Source organism: Leptopilina heterotoma, unplaced genomic scaffold (assembly GCF_015476425.1).
Source record: "Leptopilina heterotoma isolate Lh14 unplaced genomic scaffold, ASM1547642v1 Lhet_214, whole genome shotgun sequence".
Classification (NCBI taxonomy): domain Eukaryota; kingdom Metazoa; phylum Arthropoda; class Insecta; order Hymenoptera; family Figitidae; genus Leptopilina; species Leptopilina heterotoma.
Window position 1 is genome coordinate 625,628 of NW_025110932.1, and position 21,773 is coordinate 647,400.

General features: G+C 30.6%; 2 protein-coding genes across 2 annotated transcripts in view; one reads left to right on the forward strand and one right to left on the reverse strand.

Annotated features, from left to right (window-relative positions):
- The window catches only part of LOC122501758 (zinc finger protein 423 homolog), a 60,162-nt gene extending 44,072 nt beyond the window's left edge, over positions 1–16,090 (reverse strand). Inside the window, exons 1-3 of the mRNA XM_043611477.1 lie at positions 15,485–16,090; positions 6,308–6,385; positions 5,464–5,532 (exon numbers count right to left, since the gene is read on the reverse strand). Of these exons, the coding sequence (XP_043467412.1) occupies positions 5,464–5,532; positions 6,308–6,385; positions 15,485–15,524 (187 nt within the window). The 5' untranslated portion in view covers positions 15,525–16,090. The remainder of the gene's footprint in view (positions 1–5,463; positions 5,533–6,307; positions 6,386–15,484) is intronic.
- Positions 16,091–16,828: 738 nt separating this feature from the next.
- Positions 16,829–21,752, forward strand: LOC122501760 (YEATS domain-containing protein 2). Its single transcript, XM_043611479.1, has 10 exons — positions 16,829–17,014; positions 17,809–17,923; positions 18,017–18,737; positions 18,800–18,945; positions 19,314–20,178; positions 20,258–20,435; positions 20,499–20,811; positions 20,905–21,086; positions 21,151–21,227; positions 21,306–21,752. The coding sequence occupies exons 2-10, from the start codon at positions 17,824–17,826 to the stop codon at positions 21,415–21,417; spliced, it is 2,694 nt and encodes an 897-aa protein (XP_043467414.1). The 5' UTR covers positions 16,829–17,014; positions 17,809–17,823; the 3' UTR covers positions 21,418–21,752.
- The last annotated feature ends 21 nt before the right edge of the window (positions 21,753–21,773 follow it).

Below are 21,773 nucleotides of genomic sequence, written 5' to 3' on the forward strand. Positions count from 1 at the left end.
AGGTTTGTAATATTTTCGGAAACTTTACTAGTCAATCAGAGACGTTACCAGTGCTGATCGTCACATAACTAATCACCGGAAGGACGCCAGTTCCAAAAAGTTGACAATTTCATCCATCACGTGAATGACAAAATAAACCACTGATCTACAATAACCAATCACGAATATAGTTATTTCAATTTCTCCTCCCACAGTGTTATTGCGACAAATTATATCCCACCTAACAAAAATGAAGAACAATCAGTCTCTACAGTGTTACTGGTATCACTAAACAGTAGAAACATTAGACAAAGTATTAAGTTACTTATGGTGTTTAAAAAAAGTTTTAATTATAGAAAATTAAATATTACCCACTACCCACGTCAAAAAATCCAATCAAATGGAAATTATTATTTATAAAAATTTTTAAATAAATTGTACGCAAACATTTAATTATTTTCATAAATAATAAAAATTTCACATGCAGGAATTCAATTATTTAAAAAAAATGTAATAAAAATTCGTTGCTAGACTTGAATTATTTTGCTAAATAATAAAATTCCTCACAGGATTTCAATTATTTTTAATACAATTTAAAGTAAATTCTTTGAAAAACATCATTAATTTCAAAAATTTTATTAAAAGTCTCTAAAGGAAATAATAATAAATTATAATTATAAATTTTTAATACAATTTTAATTTTTAAATAAATTCTTCAAAAATGTAATTATTTTCAAAAATATTTAAAATTCAATTATTTTTAAAATTTTACGGTATATTGCTTTTAATATTCAATTATTATGTAAAATTTTAACTAAAATTCAGTATTAAGTCAATTATTATTAGAATATTGTTCATAATGAATAATTGAATTTTACAATAAATTTTATAAAAATTCCTGAAAATAATAAAATTTCGGCGAAGAATTTTATTATTTTTAAAGATAATTGGAATTTTGACGTGGGATTTTTAAAAATTTTGGTACATAATTGAATATCTGCGAAGAATTTTATTACTTTTGAACCTTGAAAATGTTAAAATATTTTAAAAATAAAAAACTTGCAAAATTTCCATGGAATTTCCAGGGGGTACTTCCATGGAATTTTTCGACGTGGGTAAAAATATAGCAGTAATAAAAAGTTTGAAAACATCGATATCTAATGTATATTTTGGAATAATTTTGCAGCGCTGATGGGTGCTGTACTGGGAATAAGGAACGAGTGAAAGAGAACGAGCAACACGGAAAGAGGGAAAGGCGAAGGGAGGTTTGATACACTTTGGAGGTGGTGAGGAGGTTTTCTGGGGGAGGCAGTGGTGGGGTTGGGAGGTGAGAGTGAGGCTGTATCCCTGAGGACTCGGTGCTCTCCTCTGGCGCAACCAGCACTCGGGATCACGGGAGGAGGGGGGCAGGAGAGAACTAATCAGCTCGGCGCATGCGCGCAGGGTCGCTTTTTCATCCCTCGGGAATCCCCTGGCATTCGGTTCGCCCCTCCTGCCCCTCGCTCCGTTCGCGAGTCCCACAAAGCGAAGCGAGCGGTTTTCCCTCTTTCACTCACCCATCGCCATCGGAGGGTTTTCTGTCCTACTTGCTTTTACGAATCGGTTCCTTTGCGTCGCACCATTCAAACCTTGCACTGCGCTCAACTGCGCTGCTCTCGGCACAACAGGACCTTTGCAACTTGCCGATGGGAACGAGGCTCCCTCGTCGTTTCCGGCCATACCTGACAGATCCTCCGATACCAGAGCATTCTCCTCGTTCACGAGCGATGTTCGCTTCTGGGTTCTGGCTGGGGTTTATGCCCCCAAGTCGAATTTCATATAGGATAGGATCTCCCAGTGCGGTGTGTGAGTTTGATAACTGCGCGGGAAATTACGATCGGCAAGGAATGGTGGAACCAACATGGCGTCAGAGTATTTTTTCAAAAATCATCGATTCCGCCTAAAATTGCAATTCTTTTTTAAATCCAGTTTTTAAATTACAATTGTCGGCTAGTTATGAAAATATTAACGAATTTAGCTCATTTGCACGAATAATGGAGACATTAACAATGCAACATGGGAAAACAAATAGAAGATTAAATCGTTAGGTGAGGTGGAACGATTCGAAATTATTCGCCACTGAAAAAACATTACTCATTTGTTCTCCCTTTTCATAACAATTGGAAATAGTTGACTTTTTTGTTTCTATGTTTGTTGGCAATTTTTTGTAGAAAATTGAAAATCTCTTATGTGATTTTTAATAAGCAACTTCATATCACAAATAATACTTCGTAAAATAAATTGTTTCAATTATTATTAATTAATATTTATCTTCGTATTCTTTCATTCATTCTGTTTTCAGTTTCAATTGTTTTAATAAAATTCAAAGTTTTTTAAAAATAAAGGCAAAAAATGTTTATAAATTCTATTTGTCAATTACAAATTTTAATTGAAAATGAAATTAAAAATTTTTGAGTTTTTAGAAAATAAACGAAAAAAATTTACTCAAAAAAATGTTGTTACATTTATTTACGAATTTCTTTAATTGCAAAATTATTCAAAAACTTCAATAACTTCTTTTTTAAATAAATATTTAACTATTATTATTTTTCATAGAAATTAATTTTTCAAAAATTTCAAATTCAAAACTTTTTGAAATTAAACAACTTTAAAAATATTGTGCTAAAACATGAAGATATCGATTTCTTCATGTTTTATAATAATCAAAGATGATCAAGAGATAAAATAATTATTGTATATTATAAGAATATTATTACTGTAACTTTTTCAAAATTATTTTCATATTTCATTTCATTTTATATATAATTATATATAATTATATTATATAATTGAATGTTTCTTAAAATTTTATTCTTATAAAGAATTTTATTACTAAATTTTTTTGACGAATTTTAAATTGTATTATAGTAATTGAAATCCTGCGAAGAATTTTATTATTTAACAAAATAATTGAAGTCTTGCAACGAATTTCGATTACACTTTTTTTTAAATAATTAAATTCTTGTGAAATTTTTATTATTTATGAAAATAATTAAATGTTTGCGTACAATTTTATTAAATTTTTTTTTAATTAATTGATTTTTTTGGGTAGTTTTATTAAAATAGTAGATATTGAAAATCATTTAAATGAGGAAATTTTTGGAAAATGATTAAAATTTTGACTAGAATTTTATTATAATTTTTGAAAATAATTGAATTTTACGATAAGACTTTTATTACTTTTGAAAGTAATTGAGCAATTATTTTCCACTTCTTTAAAATAGTGTTTTTAACTAAAATTCTTCTATAAATCCATTATTTTCAATAATTAATTAAATGTAATCTAATTAAATTCATTCAAAATTGTAAACGCAACTCTTTCAAAATTCAATTAATTTTGAAATATGCAAGTAAAATTATTCATTAAATATTTTATTTATTATTGTAAGAAATTGAAAAATTTGAAGGTTTTGTATTATAATTTGTAGTAATTATAATACAATGAATTATGAATGAATTATGAATTCTAAAAATTAAATTTTTTTCAGTAGTTTTAATAAAAATCTCTGACTTTTCCCTAAATTCATTGTGTCTGATTATTATAGTTATAATAATATTAAAACTATATTCCAATTCATATTTTATTTTTATGAAAATAAATTTGAATTATAAATTTTTAGGTATTATTCTATTATTTTTAAAATTGCTAATTTTATCTAAAAAAGTGAGTAAAAAGTTAGCCAATAGAATTGTTGCTAGCATATTAATATTTAAACAAGCATTGTGTCAAATACACACATAGTAGGTGGGGTTGAATTTTTTTCTATACTGCTTTTTGTAGGGAAAAATGTAATTTGAAAAAACAATAGTGTGAGAAAAATGTCAAATATTCTCCTGTTACAGATTATATAATTGAGTAACATTCACGTGACGAGACAATGTCTCTCTTGCGTATTTTCTGTGCTCCGGGAGCAGTTAAAAATGCGAATACGTTAAATTTTACACGTCCCCAAAAATGAAGCTCGTTGTGATATAACCAATCATCTGTGTGATGTTAGAAACACGAGTTCCTCAATATTCCTGTTTGTATTGTTAATATAAAAAATATTCCAAGATATAGACAAAATTATATTTGCCAAGTAAATAAAAAACTGGTAAAATTATAATGTTACTAGTAGAAAAAATATATTTTTCGTGTTTTATGTGTACACAATACCTGGTGCGAGTATATATACATTGGCGTAATAATGGAAGGAGTTCGATATTTTTAGGTAAGCAGATAGAATAAGTTCCCGAGGGAATGAAAAGTCTCCTCTGGGATTCAGTCTCGTCCGAGCTCTTCGAAGCCGGTTTTACCTTTCGAGTATAAAGCCGAGTAAGTACACTCAGAGGAAACTTGCAATAATAATTGACCACGTCAAAGCGGAAAATACTTCTTGATCGAAATCATATTTTCTTCTTGTAAAGAAAAACATTTTCTTCCAATTTCATAATTAGTTTTAACTTCTAATATTGACAGCTCATTACTTGATAAATTTCAAATTGTCTTCCATGTAGATACTGAATTCACCTATTTTGAATTTCAAAAAGAGTTTTTTCATTGCGAATTTTTAGAAAACTTTTTTTGTTTTTTTGAATTATATTAGTAAACTGACGAAATGGTGTATTGAACTGTGAATTTAATTACGAAAACTTGCCCTCTTTCACGCTGAAGAAATATTTTCAAGAGGTCAGAATAACTAGAGAATCAATTATCCGATGCTGCAAAACTTTCCTTTTAAAGGGTTAAACTTTCGACAATGTATAACAACTTGTGCTAAGTCCTTCGATGGAGTGAAACTGTACGCATTAAATATACAATGACGATAAATACATTGCGGTTAGTTAAAATTTCTCGTTAGGCACAGAAATTGAAGAATATTAATTTCTCTTTTTTCGGACGATCCACTAATTTGCAAAAGGTTTTACTAAGACATTATTTTTAACTTTCTTACATTTAAATTTTGCAAAATATGAAAAATTGATTAAAATTGCTTGACCTCTTGCTTAAAGGAACGAGAATAATAATAATTATTATTATTATTATTTTAGAGCAGGACTGAATGCGCGTTAACTATATGGTCGTATCGTTTTCAAAATCCCTAGGGGTAGAGAGGGGCATCGCATATTCATACGATCTATGCTGGGATTGCATTTCTTGAACAAGTTTAAACAATGACACGCCTCAATGCATTGTTGCAGAGTGTGTGTGTACGTGCATACACAAAGTATTGTTGTCCCAAGAGGAAAGATGAAAGAAAAAAATCCGACGTGTCCGTAAATGTAGCAATAATTTGTTATCACAAATTTTTTATCTAATAATCTTCTCTCTAAATTTGAATCAGTTAAAAATAATTGTTTCAGAAGCAAAAAGTCAGTCACTGATTGTCAGTTAAAACCACGAATTTTAACTGATTCAAATTAAGAGAGTTGTCATAATAGTTTTATAGAATAATTTTGATTTACCTTCGGAATGTCGACTGAAGGCTCGTTGCAGTTCTTCCTCTTCTTCCTCCTCCTCATCTTCATCTTCGTCTGTTGAAAAAATTTACATTTTATCATTATATAACGAAACAAAAGAAATATTTTTATGGAATTTATATTTTTTGATAAAACTATTCTGAATTGATAATTTAAATGAGGAAATGAAGGGTTAAGGGCAAAGACAGTAAACGTATTTTAAGAGACCATTGTTAGTAAGGGTGACATTTATCATTTACTAACTAGTATTTGCAACAGTGAATTATCAAGGGAGGTTTACATTCGGGTGCAAATGAACGTGCGCCTATTTGCTTTTGTGTGGTTTGACATTCTCCTCACCCGTAAACACTACTCGAGAAATAATATGGACGTATAATATGAATGTAATGCGGAATATATAATGTAATATTCTCATGCAAGAACAGTTACACGTCCAAGTGAGAACAGGGGATGAAGGGATAAGTTAAAAGCAACGTCATCATTTAATGTATCCAGCGTAGTTAAAAGGAATAGTTTCAAACGCCATGCCACCCAGTAGTTATAACCGGAAACTTGCTGCAGTAGAAACACTTTCAATGTGTCAGACACGTATCGACACAAACTCTCCTGTCCTTTGAGTCCTTTATTATGTGTACACGTTATTCAAAAGGCTTTTGAGAAGTTTAACAGTATTCTTAGGAGAATCTGCTTTTATCGTTATATTGACAGCCATTGTCTTCAAAAATTCCACTCCCTCGAGTCGTTACACTCAGAAATAATTTAAATTCTCTATTTCCCATCTCTTAATTAAAAATGTTTTCTTTTTCATTTCTCGAAGTCAAAATCTTACCTTTCACTATTGTTTCTTCATCCTGTTCTGAATTTTCAAGGACACTTGGTTCAGGACCCTCTGCCCACTCTTCATCTCCTGAAGAAAGAAAAAGCTGTTTAAGAAAAATATCAAAAGTTGTTGATAAATTGTAAATATGAAGTATATTTGTCAACAAAAATTTGAATTTGGAATAAAGGGACGATGAGTTAGAGACTTTTCGGATAAATGTTCATCAAACTGAGCAAACCGTGATGTGACCGTTTTGTTACAGTAGACCGCAAAATTAAACTAAAAAACTGCTCCTGCCAGGCAGTGCTCGTTTGTTATTCGCGTTATATGATAAAATTTGTGTTCGTGTGCAACTTGCCACTTTGGCAATTACAGGCAATTAGCCGTCGGACATTTGGCTTTAGTGGCGGAGCAAAATTTAGAAAATAAAAGCTTAATTTGTCATTTTTCGCTTACGCGTATTTATATATCGATTGATTTTTAAAGCGATCTGAATCAAATCCTGTTTTTAGACACCTTCTCGGCACTCTTATTACTTATTCTAGAATAATTAATATTATTTTCGAATAATTTCATAAAAAATATAATTGCATTATCATTGTAAAGATATTGAGTACAGTTTAATTATCGGAAGTGAATAATAAATCGTAAAACTGTAGGAAGTATAGTTCCGAAAACAGAGACGCGCGTGAATTTTGAATGAGGTAGACGATCCCTGATAATTAGCTTGACAAGATGGAGTTTGAAATACGAAGCATGTTGCAGGTGAAAGGCAGAAACCTTCTAATAATAATCAAGATTGTCCTGAACCGTACAATCCTGACTTCGTTAAAGGTTGACTGGGCGCGCATTAGCCGTCAGACAAAGCCAATGGATGCATCAAGCAAAGGGATATACGGCCTTAAATATTCTAGAAGACAGGAATCAAAGTGCCACTTTCCCCATTGAACTTTGAAACACCCCACTAAACTGCGAGTCGGAGCCAGACTCACTCTTGTCAACCATTCATAAGCTGCGCATCGCCCAATGAAGAATCTATTTCAATCTCATCGATCATCCAACTTGCGTTGTTAAAACCCACGAGAGTCTCGCGTCTATGTTTCCAATAATTCCCGAACACCGAACATCCGACCTACCACAATCTACTTAAAACTTTTCACTTTTTGCTTACGTCTCATCGAATTTGTGGAAACCCAATAAGAAATTTGCCAATCAAATAAATTACGTATCTGTCAACTTGACGAATATGTATGAAATATTTGTTGCAAAATACGTACATATCTACCTGACTGAATTCTTAATTCAATTGGCAAAAATGAAAGAAATCAAAAACTGTCCAGCCAGAATGCTTTGTATGCATTACCGCACAGGGAAGAAAATTCAATCTGCCGTAAATACGGTAAACAATTTGAAGGTAAGCTAAGTTCACCGAGAATGGTGGCATGCTGGGTATGTAATAACTATAAAGGTAAGAGGATTGGCTATCATATCGAGCAAGTCTTGGTCTTATACATGCTGTTACACGTGGTTTCCTCGGGGGTTGGTACACGAGAGGGAGGAGTAGTGGTGGCAAATATTGTCAAGTTGGAAGTTGTTATTAAGAGAGAAGGAAGGGGTTGGAAAGCTGGCTCGAGAGTTAGGCGCAAAAGGTGGAAAAGTATCTCTTGCAACGCAAGATGAGCGTACAAACGTTCTTTGTTGAGATATAAGGAGACATAAGCTTAGGAAAATAGGGTCTCACAATCCCGGCGACCGCCTTGCGCTCTTGTTCCTCCAAATGGATGTATTATAACGTGCCTTGCATGCATCAGAAAAAGTTAACTGCATATTGGAGTTTCAACTCAAACATGAAAAATAAACAAATTTTTCAGAAAATCTTTATACTCTTCTTTATGCTGATTGTATAAGATTGTTTAAGATTGTTTAGTTTCGAGCAGTAAAAGAGGAGCATAAAGAACCAAAATACTTTTATTTCAATATTCTCTTCACTTAGGAATTTTTTTATAACAAACATTTCACTTTTTTCACAACTTGAGAGAGAAAATTTTCCACTGGGGGTAAACTGCACCCCTTTAGCTTGCTAAAGAATTAAAAGATAGATTCAACATTCTCTTGGGGAGGAAACTTTCTTTAGAGGAACTTGGTTGTCAGGTGAATATAAATTTTTCAGTAGTGACTCTTGTAGTGCTTGAAATTTGAAAAGTGCACCTTGTATTTTGGTATTAATTCACGAGTTTTACTGCTATAATCTTATCCAAAAAGCAAATTAATTTTTTATTAATTTCTCATTGACGACAATTTAACTAATGAGTTTGAAAAAATATTGTGACGAACGAAGGAGAGAGGGAATAATAAAAGTTTTTGACTTCTGAAAAAGAAGAAGAGGAATGGTGTAAATCTCGAGAGGATCGTGAAGGAAGCATCTTTAGCTAGGGCAAGGAATAGAACGCATCCGAGATTCGTTTCGAGTTTTGTGTCATTAATCGATATGCGGAATAAAGCAACCCTCCAGGTTATCTCGGGTACAGAGGTACCGTCGTATGTCTTGGACCAGTGACAGGGAGACAGGCAAGCAGCCATTGGAAGCGTAGGTGGAGGAGAAGCCGTTGGTCCCTGGGGACCGAACCCAGGGTAGCTCTGACGCGGACTCAGACTCCCCTGGGATCAGCCTCCCTTCGGCTTTCCACCTCAACTGGAGTCTCCAGAACCTGAAGATAACAGAGCTTCTATATATATATACACCTTCGAAGTCAACCTCGAATATTCCCTTTTCTTTTTCCTTTCATGGCACTCAGCGAAAACAACACAGTCACCTACTAGTTTTAGTCTTATTACAAGATAAGCCAATTTTTATTATTGAAAGGTCAGCACAAAAGAGATTGCTTCCAAAGTTTTTAAATTCAAAAATATACCAAATATTTAGAACTCAATTTAATTCATTTTTATTTTCATTTTCAAAAAGAGACTCTTCCAAAATAGTAATATTTTTTAAGCGACAAAATTTTGCGAATCGATTATAATTCTTTGAGTCGTTTTTTTCTGTCTGTATGTCTCTCTCTCTCTTTTCTTCACAATATCCGAATGTTACTTCAATAGGAGCAAATATTTGCAGCAGCTGCTGACACACAAGTTTGCTTTTTCTCTATATTCGTTACATAATGTGACAAAAAACATTTTGAAAAACTTGTACCGAAGTAAAATCTCAGTTATTTTATTTTTATTGCATGAATATCCAAAGCGGAATGCGTAAAAAATAGTTAGTTTCAGTAAGACAATAATAGTTTGCAATAAGCAAATTTTCCACTTTTCAGGAAAAATCATAAACGGAAACAATTAAATAATGTTAGAATGTGGGAAAAGATGAAAATAGGCTATTATTTTATCGACGGAATTGAATTAGCAGAGTGTTTGGAAAATTATTTTAAAAAGAACTTTTAGAAAAACAGAGACATAATCCAAAGTGGCATAGTAGTATTAAAGTGATTATAGCCACCAGTTGGGCTTAGTGCTGTCACTGCAAAAACTAATAACAGCTTAAATTTTAGAGAACCTACGATTACAGGATTAAAGGACTACTATAAGTTGAAATTTTCCTCCATTATATTCCTCTTCATTAAGAGGCTAATTCTCTCTTGGTGCGAAAACACTATTCTCTATTTATTATCACTTTCAATTTCACTAATGTGTGCCTGCTGTTTTTATTTCATAAGCCGCAATCTTATTTTCACCATTTTCGTAATTCGCAACTTTATTCAATTACCTACTAATAATAATGTATTGTTTCATTATTTAAAATGGCATTTTATGGGGCTTATCTATACTTTATGAAGATGCAAACCACGGTTATTATAATTCCTATGTTGTGGTAGAAATTGTTTTCCATTTCCCCTTTTGTCCAAAACCAACTTCAAAATCCAAAACACTACTTCTTAATTTTACCGAATAAATAAAAAATAGAAAAATAAATATTTTAGAGTTTGCATTTCAATAATACTCGTTAATTATTACGAGGACGTAAATTAATTCCAAGCTAATAATTATGCATTTATGCTGTACGCACAAATTACAATCACAGCTTTGCGAACCGGCATAATGTGTTTGATTTAGGTCATCGCGCCCTGGTCTGATTAATATAGGTATCTACATATTTGAGTACTACATCAGAATTTAATTAATTACATAACTACATTCAATTATTTTATCTTGATCCTTCTGTTAATTTTGTAAATTCTATTATTGCTCCACTCTGATTTTAATAACTAAAATTTCCTTCCTTGACTAACATTCAAAGGACAGTTTATTTTTATATTCATAATAATCTATGAAACTTAAATTTTTCAGGAGACGTTCAACTTGCAGAAAGACGAAGCATAATGCTAAACCGTTATTGGTCTGGGGAAATAATGCAAATTGCAGAATATAATATATGCATGAGGATTTAGATAATGTTTCTGTGCAGGTAAATAAATTAAAATATCCATTAACATCGTCAACTGAATGGTCAAATGAGAGAGTTAGGAATGTGATATGTTGAGTTGAACTAACTATCTATTGGTCCAATAGATGGGATTTGAACACATGAATCGAGAGGACTATATGTGCATGTTGGAGATTGTGATTTGAATCTATTAATATAGGTACGACTCCACAGCGGTTCATTATCGTGCATTAATTAGCGAACCCTATATCAGTTTGGCTTTACACTCATGCTCTCACCCTATTTCACAACGAACCACGAGACCAGCCAACGGTCAACAGCCAAAGTTAGTCCCTTCAGGATCTCTATTTTTCAACTATCTACACAAATTACGATGTAAATTCGATTACGATCGAATTCGATGTACAAACAATGTCCCAATAGCCTGTTCGAACTGGGTGCGTCATAATCATCCCAAGAGGATTCCTGGTAAACAGTGCAAACAGAAACAACAAAAGTTGCACTAGTTTGGGAAATTCGATCAACATTCTATACTTCTATGTTTCTAAAGGAATCATTATTCCTGTTTGCGAAATAAAATATTATTTTAGAGAATAATTTTATTCAGGGTTGTGGCAACCCTGATCAGGGATTTTTATTAAAAGTACTGGAAAAAATTTAATTTTTAGAATTTATAAGAACATTTTGAATTTTGGTGTCTTTTTTGTTTGCCTCATAAACTATCAAAGTACCACGAATTCTAATACAGAACATTCAATTTTTTCTATTTCTGACAATAATTTCTTTTCAAATGACTTAATTCTTGAAGAACTATCATAAAATTATTATTTAGAAATTATTTAATGCATAATTTTACACTGTAAAAAATTTAGGGAGTTAATGGACTCGGAAGTTGGGAGTGAAATTTTTCGAGTTAAAAATCAACTCCAAAAGAGAGTTAATTTACTAACTCCCTCTAACTCACTTCATCAACACCCGCGCGAGTTATTTTTTCCATGGGGAGTTAGCATTTGGGTGTGAAGTTTTAACTCTCTTTTTTTAACTCCTCTGGCATTAACTCTCCAATGGGTGCGACTTTTATAGAATCCCCTGGGGAGTTAAAATTTAACTCCCTTTTTTTACAGTGTACTTAAAACTTTCAAAATTAATTGGATTTCAAAAGAGCTGGGTTTACAATCTTCATATAAATAGGCGAATTTCAAAGGTTTCAATTTCAAATGTTAGAAAATATAAATTTTTAATGAATTTAAATAGAAATTTTAAGAACTGATTACAGAAATTAAATTATTTTTAAAAGTGATGGAACTTCTTCGCATAAATTCAATTAGGTCCACAAAATTTTTTAAATCTTCTCCAAAATTCAATTATTTTCAAAAATCTTTCTCATTTTAATTATTTTTAATAAAAGTTTCCGACAGAATTCTATTATTTAAACCAAATTTTAATAAAAATTTCACAGGAATTCAATTACTTACCAATTTCTTATAAATTTCTTCGCACCAATTATCAATTATTTTTAATTTTTCAATGAAATTTCTCAAAAGAATTATAATATATTTAGAGAATTGAAGAAAATAGTTCTAAAAAATTCAATTATTTCGAAAATTTTAAATAACATTCTTTTAAAAATTCTATTATTTAAAAAAATTTTGAGAAAATTCTTTACAAGATTTAGTTAATAAAATTGCAATTTTAATAAAAATTTTCCTATACAATTCAATTATTTTCAATACAATAATTAATTCAATTATTGAGGGCCTGGAACGGATAACTGCCTGCAACGCATGGTCGAAAGGGAACTATACCAGTCAGACATCAGTGAGAGGCCTAGAGGCGCTCACGTTTGTCTGACTGGTACAGTCCCTTTCGACTATGCATTCCAGGCCCTTAATTTTTCTTAAGAATTCAATATTTTTTACAAATAATACATTTTTTAATGTGAATTTAATTATTTAAAAAAATTTGAATAAAATTCTTAGCTAGAAATAAAATATTTTCATAAATAATAAAATTTTTCTTAATAAATTCAATTATTTAAAAAAATTTTGATAAAATGCTTTACAAATTAAAAAAAATTATAATAAAATTCTTCCTAGAAATACAATTATTGTCAAACATGTTTGTAAAAAATCTTCGAAACAATTCAATTATTTTCGTAAAAAATAAAATTCTTCTTAGCAATTGAATTAATTAAGAAATTTTAATAAAATTCCTCCCAAGAATTTAATTATTAAGAAATTAATTATTTAAAATTTTTTTTTTAATTCTGTGTCAGATTTCAATTAATTTCAATTTTTTAATGAAGTTTCTCGATAAAATTTCATTATTTTCAAAAATTGCTAAAAAAAATTCAGAAAAATTCAATTATTTTTAAAAAAAATTGAATAAAATTCTTCACAAGAAAATTAATTATTTTCATTAATAATAATATTTTTCCGGAATTCAATTATTTTTATAAATAAAATTCTTCACAGGAATTCAATTACGTAAGCATATTTTTCAGGTTTTTAGACCCCCCCCCCATCGTAAGATTTTTTATATGCATTAGCGCCATTTTTTCTAATGGAAATAAGGAATAGCTAGACCCCCCTCCCCCTTAAATGCTTACGTAATACTTGAATGGTCCCTGACAGGGAAAAACTGAAAATTTCGTCTGGAAATCAGGGAAAAACAAAATTAAAGCTTAGTGACAACCCTGCTTTTTTAATAAATTTTTTTCGTTAACTTTCATTTTTTGCGTGTGGTTTATCCTTCCGAATCTTTTACTTGAATAAGAGAAGGAATGGTCGGACATCCGCTTTATACAGTTCACTGACCAATGAGGTGCATGATCGGCGATTGGCTGCCGCTATGTGGAGGGGGAAGATGCACGATCGCTGCGCAGAAGCGTTGCGCGTTACAGCTTTTTTAGGTTCTAACCAATTTTGGAAAAAGACAAGTCTAGTTTAATTTCACATAATTTTAGTTGCTACGCAAGAATTAAACTTGGACTGATAACATTAGGCGATAAATTGTAATTATCTGGTCTATCTCTTTGCCGAATTCAGTAGCTTGCACAGTTTCCAATTTCTACGGGTATATACGGACACTGAGCTTTATTAACAAAGTGTGTGTGTAATATGACAGTGGTGAACTGTCATGATAGAGGAGAGGGATAGAGAGAGAGAGAGTAAGAAGAGCAGTGTCACTATATGAGATGGAGTCAATGGAGTAAGAGAAATACAGAAGGAGCAAAGAGAATGAGACGGAGAGTGAGAAAATGAAGGGAGGATAGAGTGCTCGCAAGAGGGGAAGGGGGAGTGCGACCAGAATTGGATAGGATAGGAGAACTGGTGATTACAGAGGCCGGGGATTCCACTGGGAGAAGAGCTAGTCCCTCGGGCTTCTACCTAATTCCATCCTGGCTGACTATCTCACTCACTCTCACCACTTCTACCATGTCTGCCTATGCTTTCAACCTCACCACCCTACCTTAACCCCCAAAACCCATTCTCTTCTATCCGCAACGCCACAACCCGTCACTATACTCTCTCTCTCTCTCTCTCTCTCTCTCTCTTCAAACCCCACCAGCAATGAAATGCTCTCCACGTGCTTACGCAATAGAAACATAAACTCTGGAGCCTTAATCTCATTCAAATTGATCGCTTTAAATATCAACCTTATATCGAGATTCAAACTAATCTCATTATCCTATTTAATGATTCTAAAAATCATTTTCGAAAGAAATGCAATTTTTTTATTTTTGACACAAGAAATATCTTTTATTTAAATTTTGTTTCTACTATTTATATTATTTTTCAAGATGAAGAAAAACTTTAACCACTCTCTATAATTGAAAAGAATTATTGAGTATGAGAAATCTATAATCCTAGAATTTTCAATGTTAGGTATACTACATAGTATGTACCTATCTTTTATACTAATTAGGCAAATAACATGCAATGCATGTCAAGAAACATTCAAACTTTGTTTTCCTCAATGCTCTACCTTCTATAATTTACTCCTCTTACAAAGTAGTCCCATATTTAATTTTATGAAAATTTTTCCCTTCTTTTAGAAAACTACACACAAAAATAGGATTACAGAATATGAAAATAAAAATTACTGTAAATCTTTTGACATGGAAAATTTCAAAAGTAGATTTAAATAAAAATGCAGTACTATATATGAAGTATATAGTCAAGAGTTGAAAATAAAATATTAAAAATCATAATGGAAAGTAAATTTATTTATTTGTCATTAATGTGTCTTATGGAGACAAAAAGGAAAGGATACGATAATTTATGACGAGTATGGCAACGTATAAGCGTATTTTTAAGTGCCCTCCTGTGTACCCAATTCAACTTGTTCGTTTTCTTGTTTCTGGCTCTATAACAGAAACAGACTAGCGATCTTTTGTTTTCTCTTATTTCTCTAAAGGGAAAAAGAAATCACCGCTTCTGTCGTTCTCCAATATCACTATCACGTGACCACTAGGGATCCAAAGTGAAAATATTTTTTAAAATTGTAACTCGATCCATGTAATTTTTTACATTCCGCAAGTATTTTAAAAATGAAAACTAAAACAATCTTTTTTCAATTATTCAAAAATGCAAAAGTGAACATTTTTTTTTAAAAATCAAAAAACTTTTTTTACATCTGATCCTTTTTATAGGGAAAAAATCTCAAAGCAAGGAAAACAAAAAAATGATCAAGGAAGCAAAACATTTTTTAAATTTTCAAAATGCTAAGAAAACCATGCTACTTACTTTTAAGAGAACGTGGCTTAGCCTGTTTTCTCCTAGACATAGCACCACATGAAATAATCACACCTCTTTTTAATGAATTATCAAAAAAGAAAATAAATATTTTTTCCAACTATAGTATATGCACGATGTACCCGAAACTACGAATAAAAAATTGAATCACATTTTTGAAAAGAAAAAAATTTTATTGCAGAACAGAAGACAGTAAATTTATCAAAATATTGTTTTTAAAAGTGAAAGTCTACAATGACATTGAAAACCACGTGGTTTTTTTTAAACATGACGCAACACGACACAACCGAATTTTTGCGACAAGCGCGTTCGAAAGACACGCGACAAGTGCTTCTGTGATTATTTCCTTCGACTCCAGGGTGATTGGACGCATGCGGAGGAGGATCTCCTGTTTTGTGGCGCAAGTCTACCTTTCGTATATATAGCAATCATCAAATCACCCCAATAATTTCGTTAGAAACTAAATAAATTAATAAAAGTTACGAGTCAAGTATACGAGATTTTTTATTCCAATAAAAAAATTATTTAGAAAAAAAATTATTTTGCGGCACTGTCAATCAAAATTATTAAAAGTTGCATATTGAAATTACTTATTATATATAGTTTCAGTGAAGAACTGGGAGAAAAAGTTTCATGTATTCGTGAAATGATAGAAACACTCTCTAAATCTGAATATGTGAAAATTCACATATTTGTACGTTATAAGTCGTCTTCTCGATCAATAAGTGCATATACACTTATAATAAGTGAAATTTCACTCAGAATAAGTGAAAAATTCACTTATTTATAAGTGTATATGCACTTATTGATCGAGAGGACGACTTATAACGTACAATAAGTGAAATTTCACATATTCAGATTTAGAGAGCAAGTTTTCACTTTTGTGTGTGTTTGCTCACCAAGATAAATTATTATGATTCGTACATTCGAGACCTTTTAAGTGACTAATTACTTTTGACAGTGATAACATAAACATTCTTATTCAACTAGAAAAGACAAAAGAAAAACAGAAGGAGGTCAGACCTAAAGTATAAATTTCAAATTAACTCGAAAGTAACTTCATGTCACGCAAAATTTAATATTACAAACATTATTGTAACTTTTCTCTCCTTTCTTCTTATTGACAAGAAAATTTATTTTCATTTTTATAATTCGTACCTACATATTTACAAACAAATTATTTTTTAAAAGTTTAATATTGATATAGAATTCCTTTCATTTATCTTAAATTTTATTAAATTAAATTAAATGAGAAGGAAGAAAAGAAAAGCAGAATTTCAAATTTGGCGCCTTAATTTTCATAAGGTTGCCCTACCTGTTAAATGATAGAAATTATATTCTCTATGTTATCAACACTGTGTTATGGCGTTATGGCACCGGGAACAGATATTGATCGAATGTTACATTTTCATAACATTTTTCTAATAACTTTAAATTATTTATCCTGTTTGAAAGTGTTTTTACTTTGCAAAATATATTTCTGCAGCTACACACAAAGTTTCTCGTCAAAGTTTTTTACAGGTCTGTTTAAAATATTGATTAATAATCATCACGCCCAACCGCATGTTCTGATCTTGACAGATCTGTCAAATTGTTTATTATTCAACTATTTCACATTCTTGCCACATGACCCGAAAATTATATTTTTTTCTTCAATTCATTAATTTTATTTGTCCATGAAATGTTGTCTTGGTAAATACATTAATGTAAATAATTCTTCAGATTTTAATGTTTTATATTCTAACCTCAAAAATATTGAAAAATTTAGAAAAATAATAAATTGTTTTCTAAACTAAAAATCAATATTTATGTTTATTTATATGTAGTGTTTATTACTATTATTTGACGAAATTTTTAATTCATAAAGAAAATAAACATTCTTGTCCTTGCATTTATCATAACCTCGCATTGACACTTATTTTTTAAAACTTGTAGCGGAAATAAAAATTTAATTTAACGTAACTTATTTAAAATTTAATTTTTTTTTTTAAACAATAATACGATTTATAATAATTTTATAATTTTTCTAATATCTATACATGAAGTAAAAGAAATTTTATCTCTCAGAACTCAAGAATTTATATTTTTCATCTTAGATCTTTTATTTTTTTATCAAGCGATTAATTTGACTGATATGTTAAATAAGAAAGAATTTATTTTTAAAAAATGTAAAAATTTTATTAGTAAATATTAATAAAATGTTTCTTTCGATATAAAATTAAAAGTAAAATTCATATTCTTTCTAATTAATAATTTTTATATGATAATAATCTTTAATCAGTATTTTAAATAAACGGTAGGAAAACAATTTTCAGATATTCAACAGATAAATGAATACTTCAAAAGACTCGTTGGATGATGATCAAGATCCAGAATATGAATCTTCCGTCCCGAATGATGAAACAAAACAAAAAGCTTTTGAGGAAAGTGGTAAGTTAATAAAAAATGTACCCATTCTGCAAAATAAATTGCAATTTTCTAATTAATAAAACTTTTAATTGATATACTTTTTTTAAAATTCAGCTCGCGCAACAACAGCAAAGAAAATAGTTGACATCGTTGAAAAAGAATTTACCAAAGAAATTGATCAAAAAGAAAAGGAAGTACTTCAAATACAAAATCGTCTCGATGAAGCGCTGAGGATTTTACATCTCTTACGTTATGCAGTTGTTACAGATTTTTATAATCGCAAACAATGTCAAGCATCGCACATTAATGACACAAAACAAACACGAATTCATCCAGCGGTGAAAAAACTCTTGGGCAAATCACCACGCGTGTTGAAAAAAAGTCAATTTATCGATGTGGCAATACCCTCAACATCGACAGATCCACGTTTTCTAATTCCAGATGCAATTCCTTCTACATCGAAAAGTACACCCGAAAAAAGTATTGAGAACTTAAATTCGGAAAATAGTTCTAAAGAAGAGAATGTCAAACGTTCACATTCTGAATCAAGCGAAAATGAACCACCGAAAAAGATTCCTCGCTATGTTCCACCTAAAAATGCAATTCCAGAAGCACCCGGTCCATCCAGAGGTCATAGGAATAAAATTCGAAAACGAATTATCGTGGGGAATATTTCTAAATGGATCCCACCTGAATGGAGAGAAGATAAAACTAGTCACAAATGGACTGTGTACGTCAGGGGCAGCAAGGAAGAAGCGGATATCGGAGGTTACGTTGCCAAAGTTCGTTTCCTACTGGATCCGAGCTATCGACCCAATGACGTCGTGGAAATCACGTGAGTTTTAAATTTATTTCAATTTTTTACAATTATACTCAATAAATCATTTTTATTTTTAGATCCTCGCCGTTTCACTTATCAAGACGTGGCTGGGGTGAATTTCCATTGCGAGTCCAATTGCATTTTAAAAACACTCTAAATAAACCAATCGACATTATTCATCCCCTGAAACTAGATCGAACATTCACTGGTCTTCAAACTCTAGGTTTGTTAAATTAAACGAAAATTTCTATTTTTGGAGAATAAATTACTTAAAGTGAAGAAGACGATAAAAACTTAAGTCAGTTTGGTCAGAAGTCAATTATAAAGAGTTTGATTATTAATTTTTGACCTTTCACAGGACTCGAACTAGGTTCGTAAATCCCGTAAAGGTCCATAAATTTGCTTCAAGTGCGTAAAAGTCAGTTTTTTTTTAAAAAAGGTCCGTAATTTGATTTACAAAAGAAGAAAAGTTTGTAAATGATACGATATATGCCTTTCATCGTTTTCTTTATTTAAAGTATTTTTTAAAATAACAAATTCTCTGTTAATTGTATTTTTTAATAAATGTTTTATATTTAAAAAAAAAAAAAGGTGCAGAAACAGTAGTTGACATTTGGCTTCAAACTAGCGAACCACGTCTGGCGACAAACTCCATCACCGACAATACCGAAAATTATAAATTAGATTTAAACATTAACGGCTCGACGAGAAAAGAAATTACATTAGAAAAATCCGACCAAGAATCAAATTTAACAATAACACATGAATCTCCAAAAGACGAAAGTTCACAATTAAAATTAATCTCTCTCATTGATCATGACTATTGTAAATTATCATCAAAATCTCTTTCAATAGAGAGTAACAAAACAGTCGTGCATTTAAGAAATGGATCATTGGATTCTGACGCGAGAATTTCTCTCAATGGTTTGCAAACAAATTCAATTTTAAATACCAATAGTGTAGAAAAATTAGCAAATACTTTAAAAGATACACCAGGTAAAATGCAACCATTACAAATTTCAATTCCTGATGCTTTTGAATCGACAAATAAAAATCAAGTTCTAGTTCTCAAGAACAAAGATTTTGTACCTGTTAAATTTGATCCAAAATCGAAAGTTTTAATTGACCCCATAAGTATTCAAAAGAAAGTGAACAACTTTAATAATAAAGATGGGGAGGTGTGTAAAATCAGTGAAAAGCCGAAAGTAATCAAAATAAATCCGGTGAACAGTATTTTATTGACTGCCAACTATAGTGAACCAGCTTTAAGAATTGTTGACCCAATAGCCTATAATAATGTCAACGAAAATAAGATTGTAAGGAGCTTTGATCTTCGAGTAGGTTCAAATTCATCCAAATCGGATGTTAAATTGCAAAATAATGCCAAAACTACGAAGCCGAAAATTGTTTTGGGAAAAATTAAAATGAACAAGGAAATCCATGATGAAATTATGAGGTAAACTTTTAAATTATTTATTAAACATGAAATTTGCAATTCTTGGAAATTCTAATTAACTAGGATTTTTATTTTAAAGGTCAATTGATGACGTGCGGTTAACAGATACTTTAAGTATAGTTCAATTTATAATTCATCGGCTACCTCTTATAACTGAAAAAGTATCTGATCCAGAATACAGAAAATTGTATCCGTTTTCTTGTAGAAGCGTAGAAGAGTTCCTCAGTTACAATATTGGAAAACAACGAGCTTTTGAGGTAATTTTTGAAAAATATTAATTGTACAAAGAATTTTCATTAATTTCATTACTGTAATTACAGTGGCAAAGAGCAAGAGCGGTGAGAACGTTTTTAAAACGAAAAGTGACTGCAGAAGAAATGTGGAGTGTTAAGGAAATAATTATGTGGGCAAGAAGACATGCTTACACTCCAATGTCTTCTATTTTCAATTTTGAAAATGCTTCAATTGATAGAATGAAGAAATCTTTCAACTCGGATTCAAATATTTTCTCTACCTATACAAAACCAGTTGATCTTCATAAATGGCTTTCAGAGACTAGTAAAAACAATGAAGAGAACAATTGCGAAGAGTCAGACGAAGAAATTGACATTCTTTTTGAAAGTAAACCAAGTGGTAGGAAAAATATTCTTTATTTTAACTTTTCAATAAGATAAATAATTTATTAATTTTTAAATTTATTTAATTTAATTTTTAAATTCATTACAGATGTTTTTAAAATTGAAAACGATGAAACATTGTCGGACGCGGATGTTTTGGAAATGCCTGTCGAGTCCGAGTCTCTTTTTATTTACGTTAACGAAACTGCCCGAAACATTGGAATTAAATTAACAGACGAGGAAATTATTCCAGGAGTTCGACATTGTTCGGGAAGTCATGTGATTATGCGGGTAAAATATTTTTGCATTCAAATTAAATTTACTCTGAAAAAAGAATTAACACTTTTATTTTCAGGCAGTGGAATGTTTTGTTGATAATATTCTTCGATTATCCCACGCAACAGCGTTAGAAAAGTTAGAAGATAAAAATAGGTTTGTAAAATTTTTACTAGACTTAATACTTTTATAATCTTTAAGAAATTATTTTATTTATTTTTTTATTTTTTACAGTTACGTGGAGACATTGAATTTGGAAGACGTGAAAGAAGCGCTTTTAAAACGAGAAGAGTTTGACCTGTTTACAAATGCGGGCTTAGGAAATATGTCGATTGAAGAAGAATGAATAAAACTCAAAAATATTTATTCGCGATAAAAATCGACAAAATTATCCACAATAAAAGAGATAGTTTATTAGCAAAAAAACAACCCCGTGTCAATGAATAGTACATTTTAATCTCTAAACAATGTATTTTGTTTTAAAATGTGAATACTGTAATAGGTTTTATTACTATTTTTTTTTAATATTTTGAAAGATCGTCGAGAGAAAAAGTGGAAAATGAGACAATTTATTAATTTAATTCTAAAAGTTCGCTCTTCCAGATCTTTTTTACAATTATTCGCTTTTAATCAATTTTGTATATAAATTCGTAATTGAATATATTTTTTACTCTAGTAAAATGTCCTTATCATTTGCTCCTA

Excerpts from the sequence above, each read along its gene's own strand:
- LOC122501760 (XM_043611479.1), top strand. The coding sequence starts at position 17,824 with ATGAATACTTCAAAAGACTCGTTGGATGATGATCAAGATCCAGAATAT. Across the intron at positions 17,924-18,016 it reads AAAAGCTTTTGAGGAAAGTG|CTCGCGCAACAACAGCAAAG; the intron begins GTAAGTTAATAA and ends TTTAAAATTCAG. Across the intron at positions 20,179-20,257 it reads ATCCATGATGAAATTATGAG|GTCAATTGATGACGTGCGGT; the intron begins GTAAACTTTTAA and ends TTTATTTTAAAG.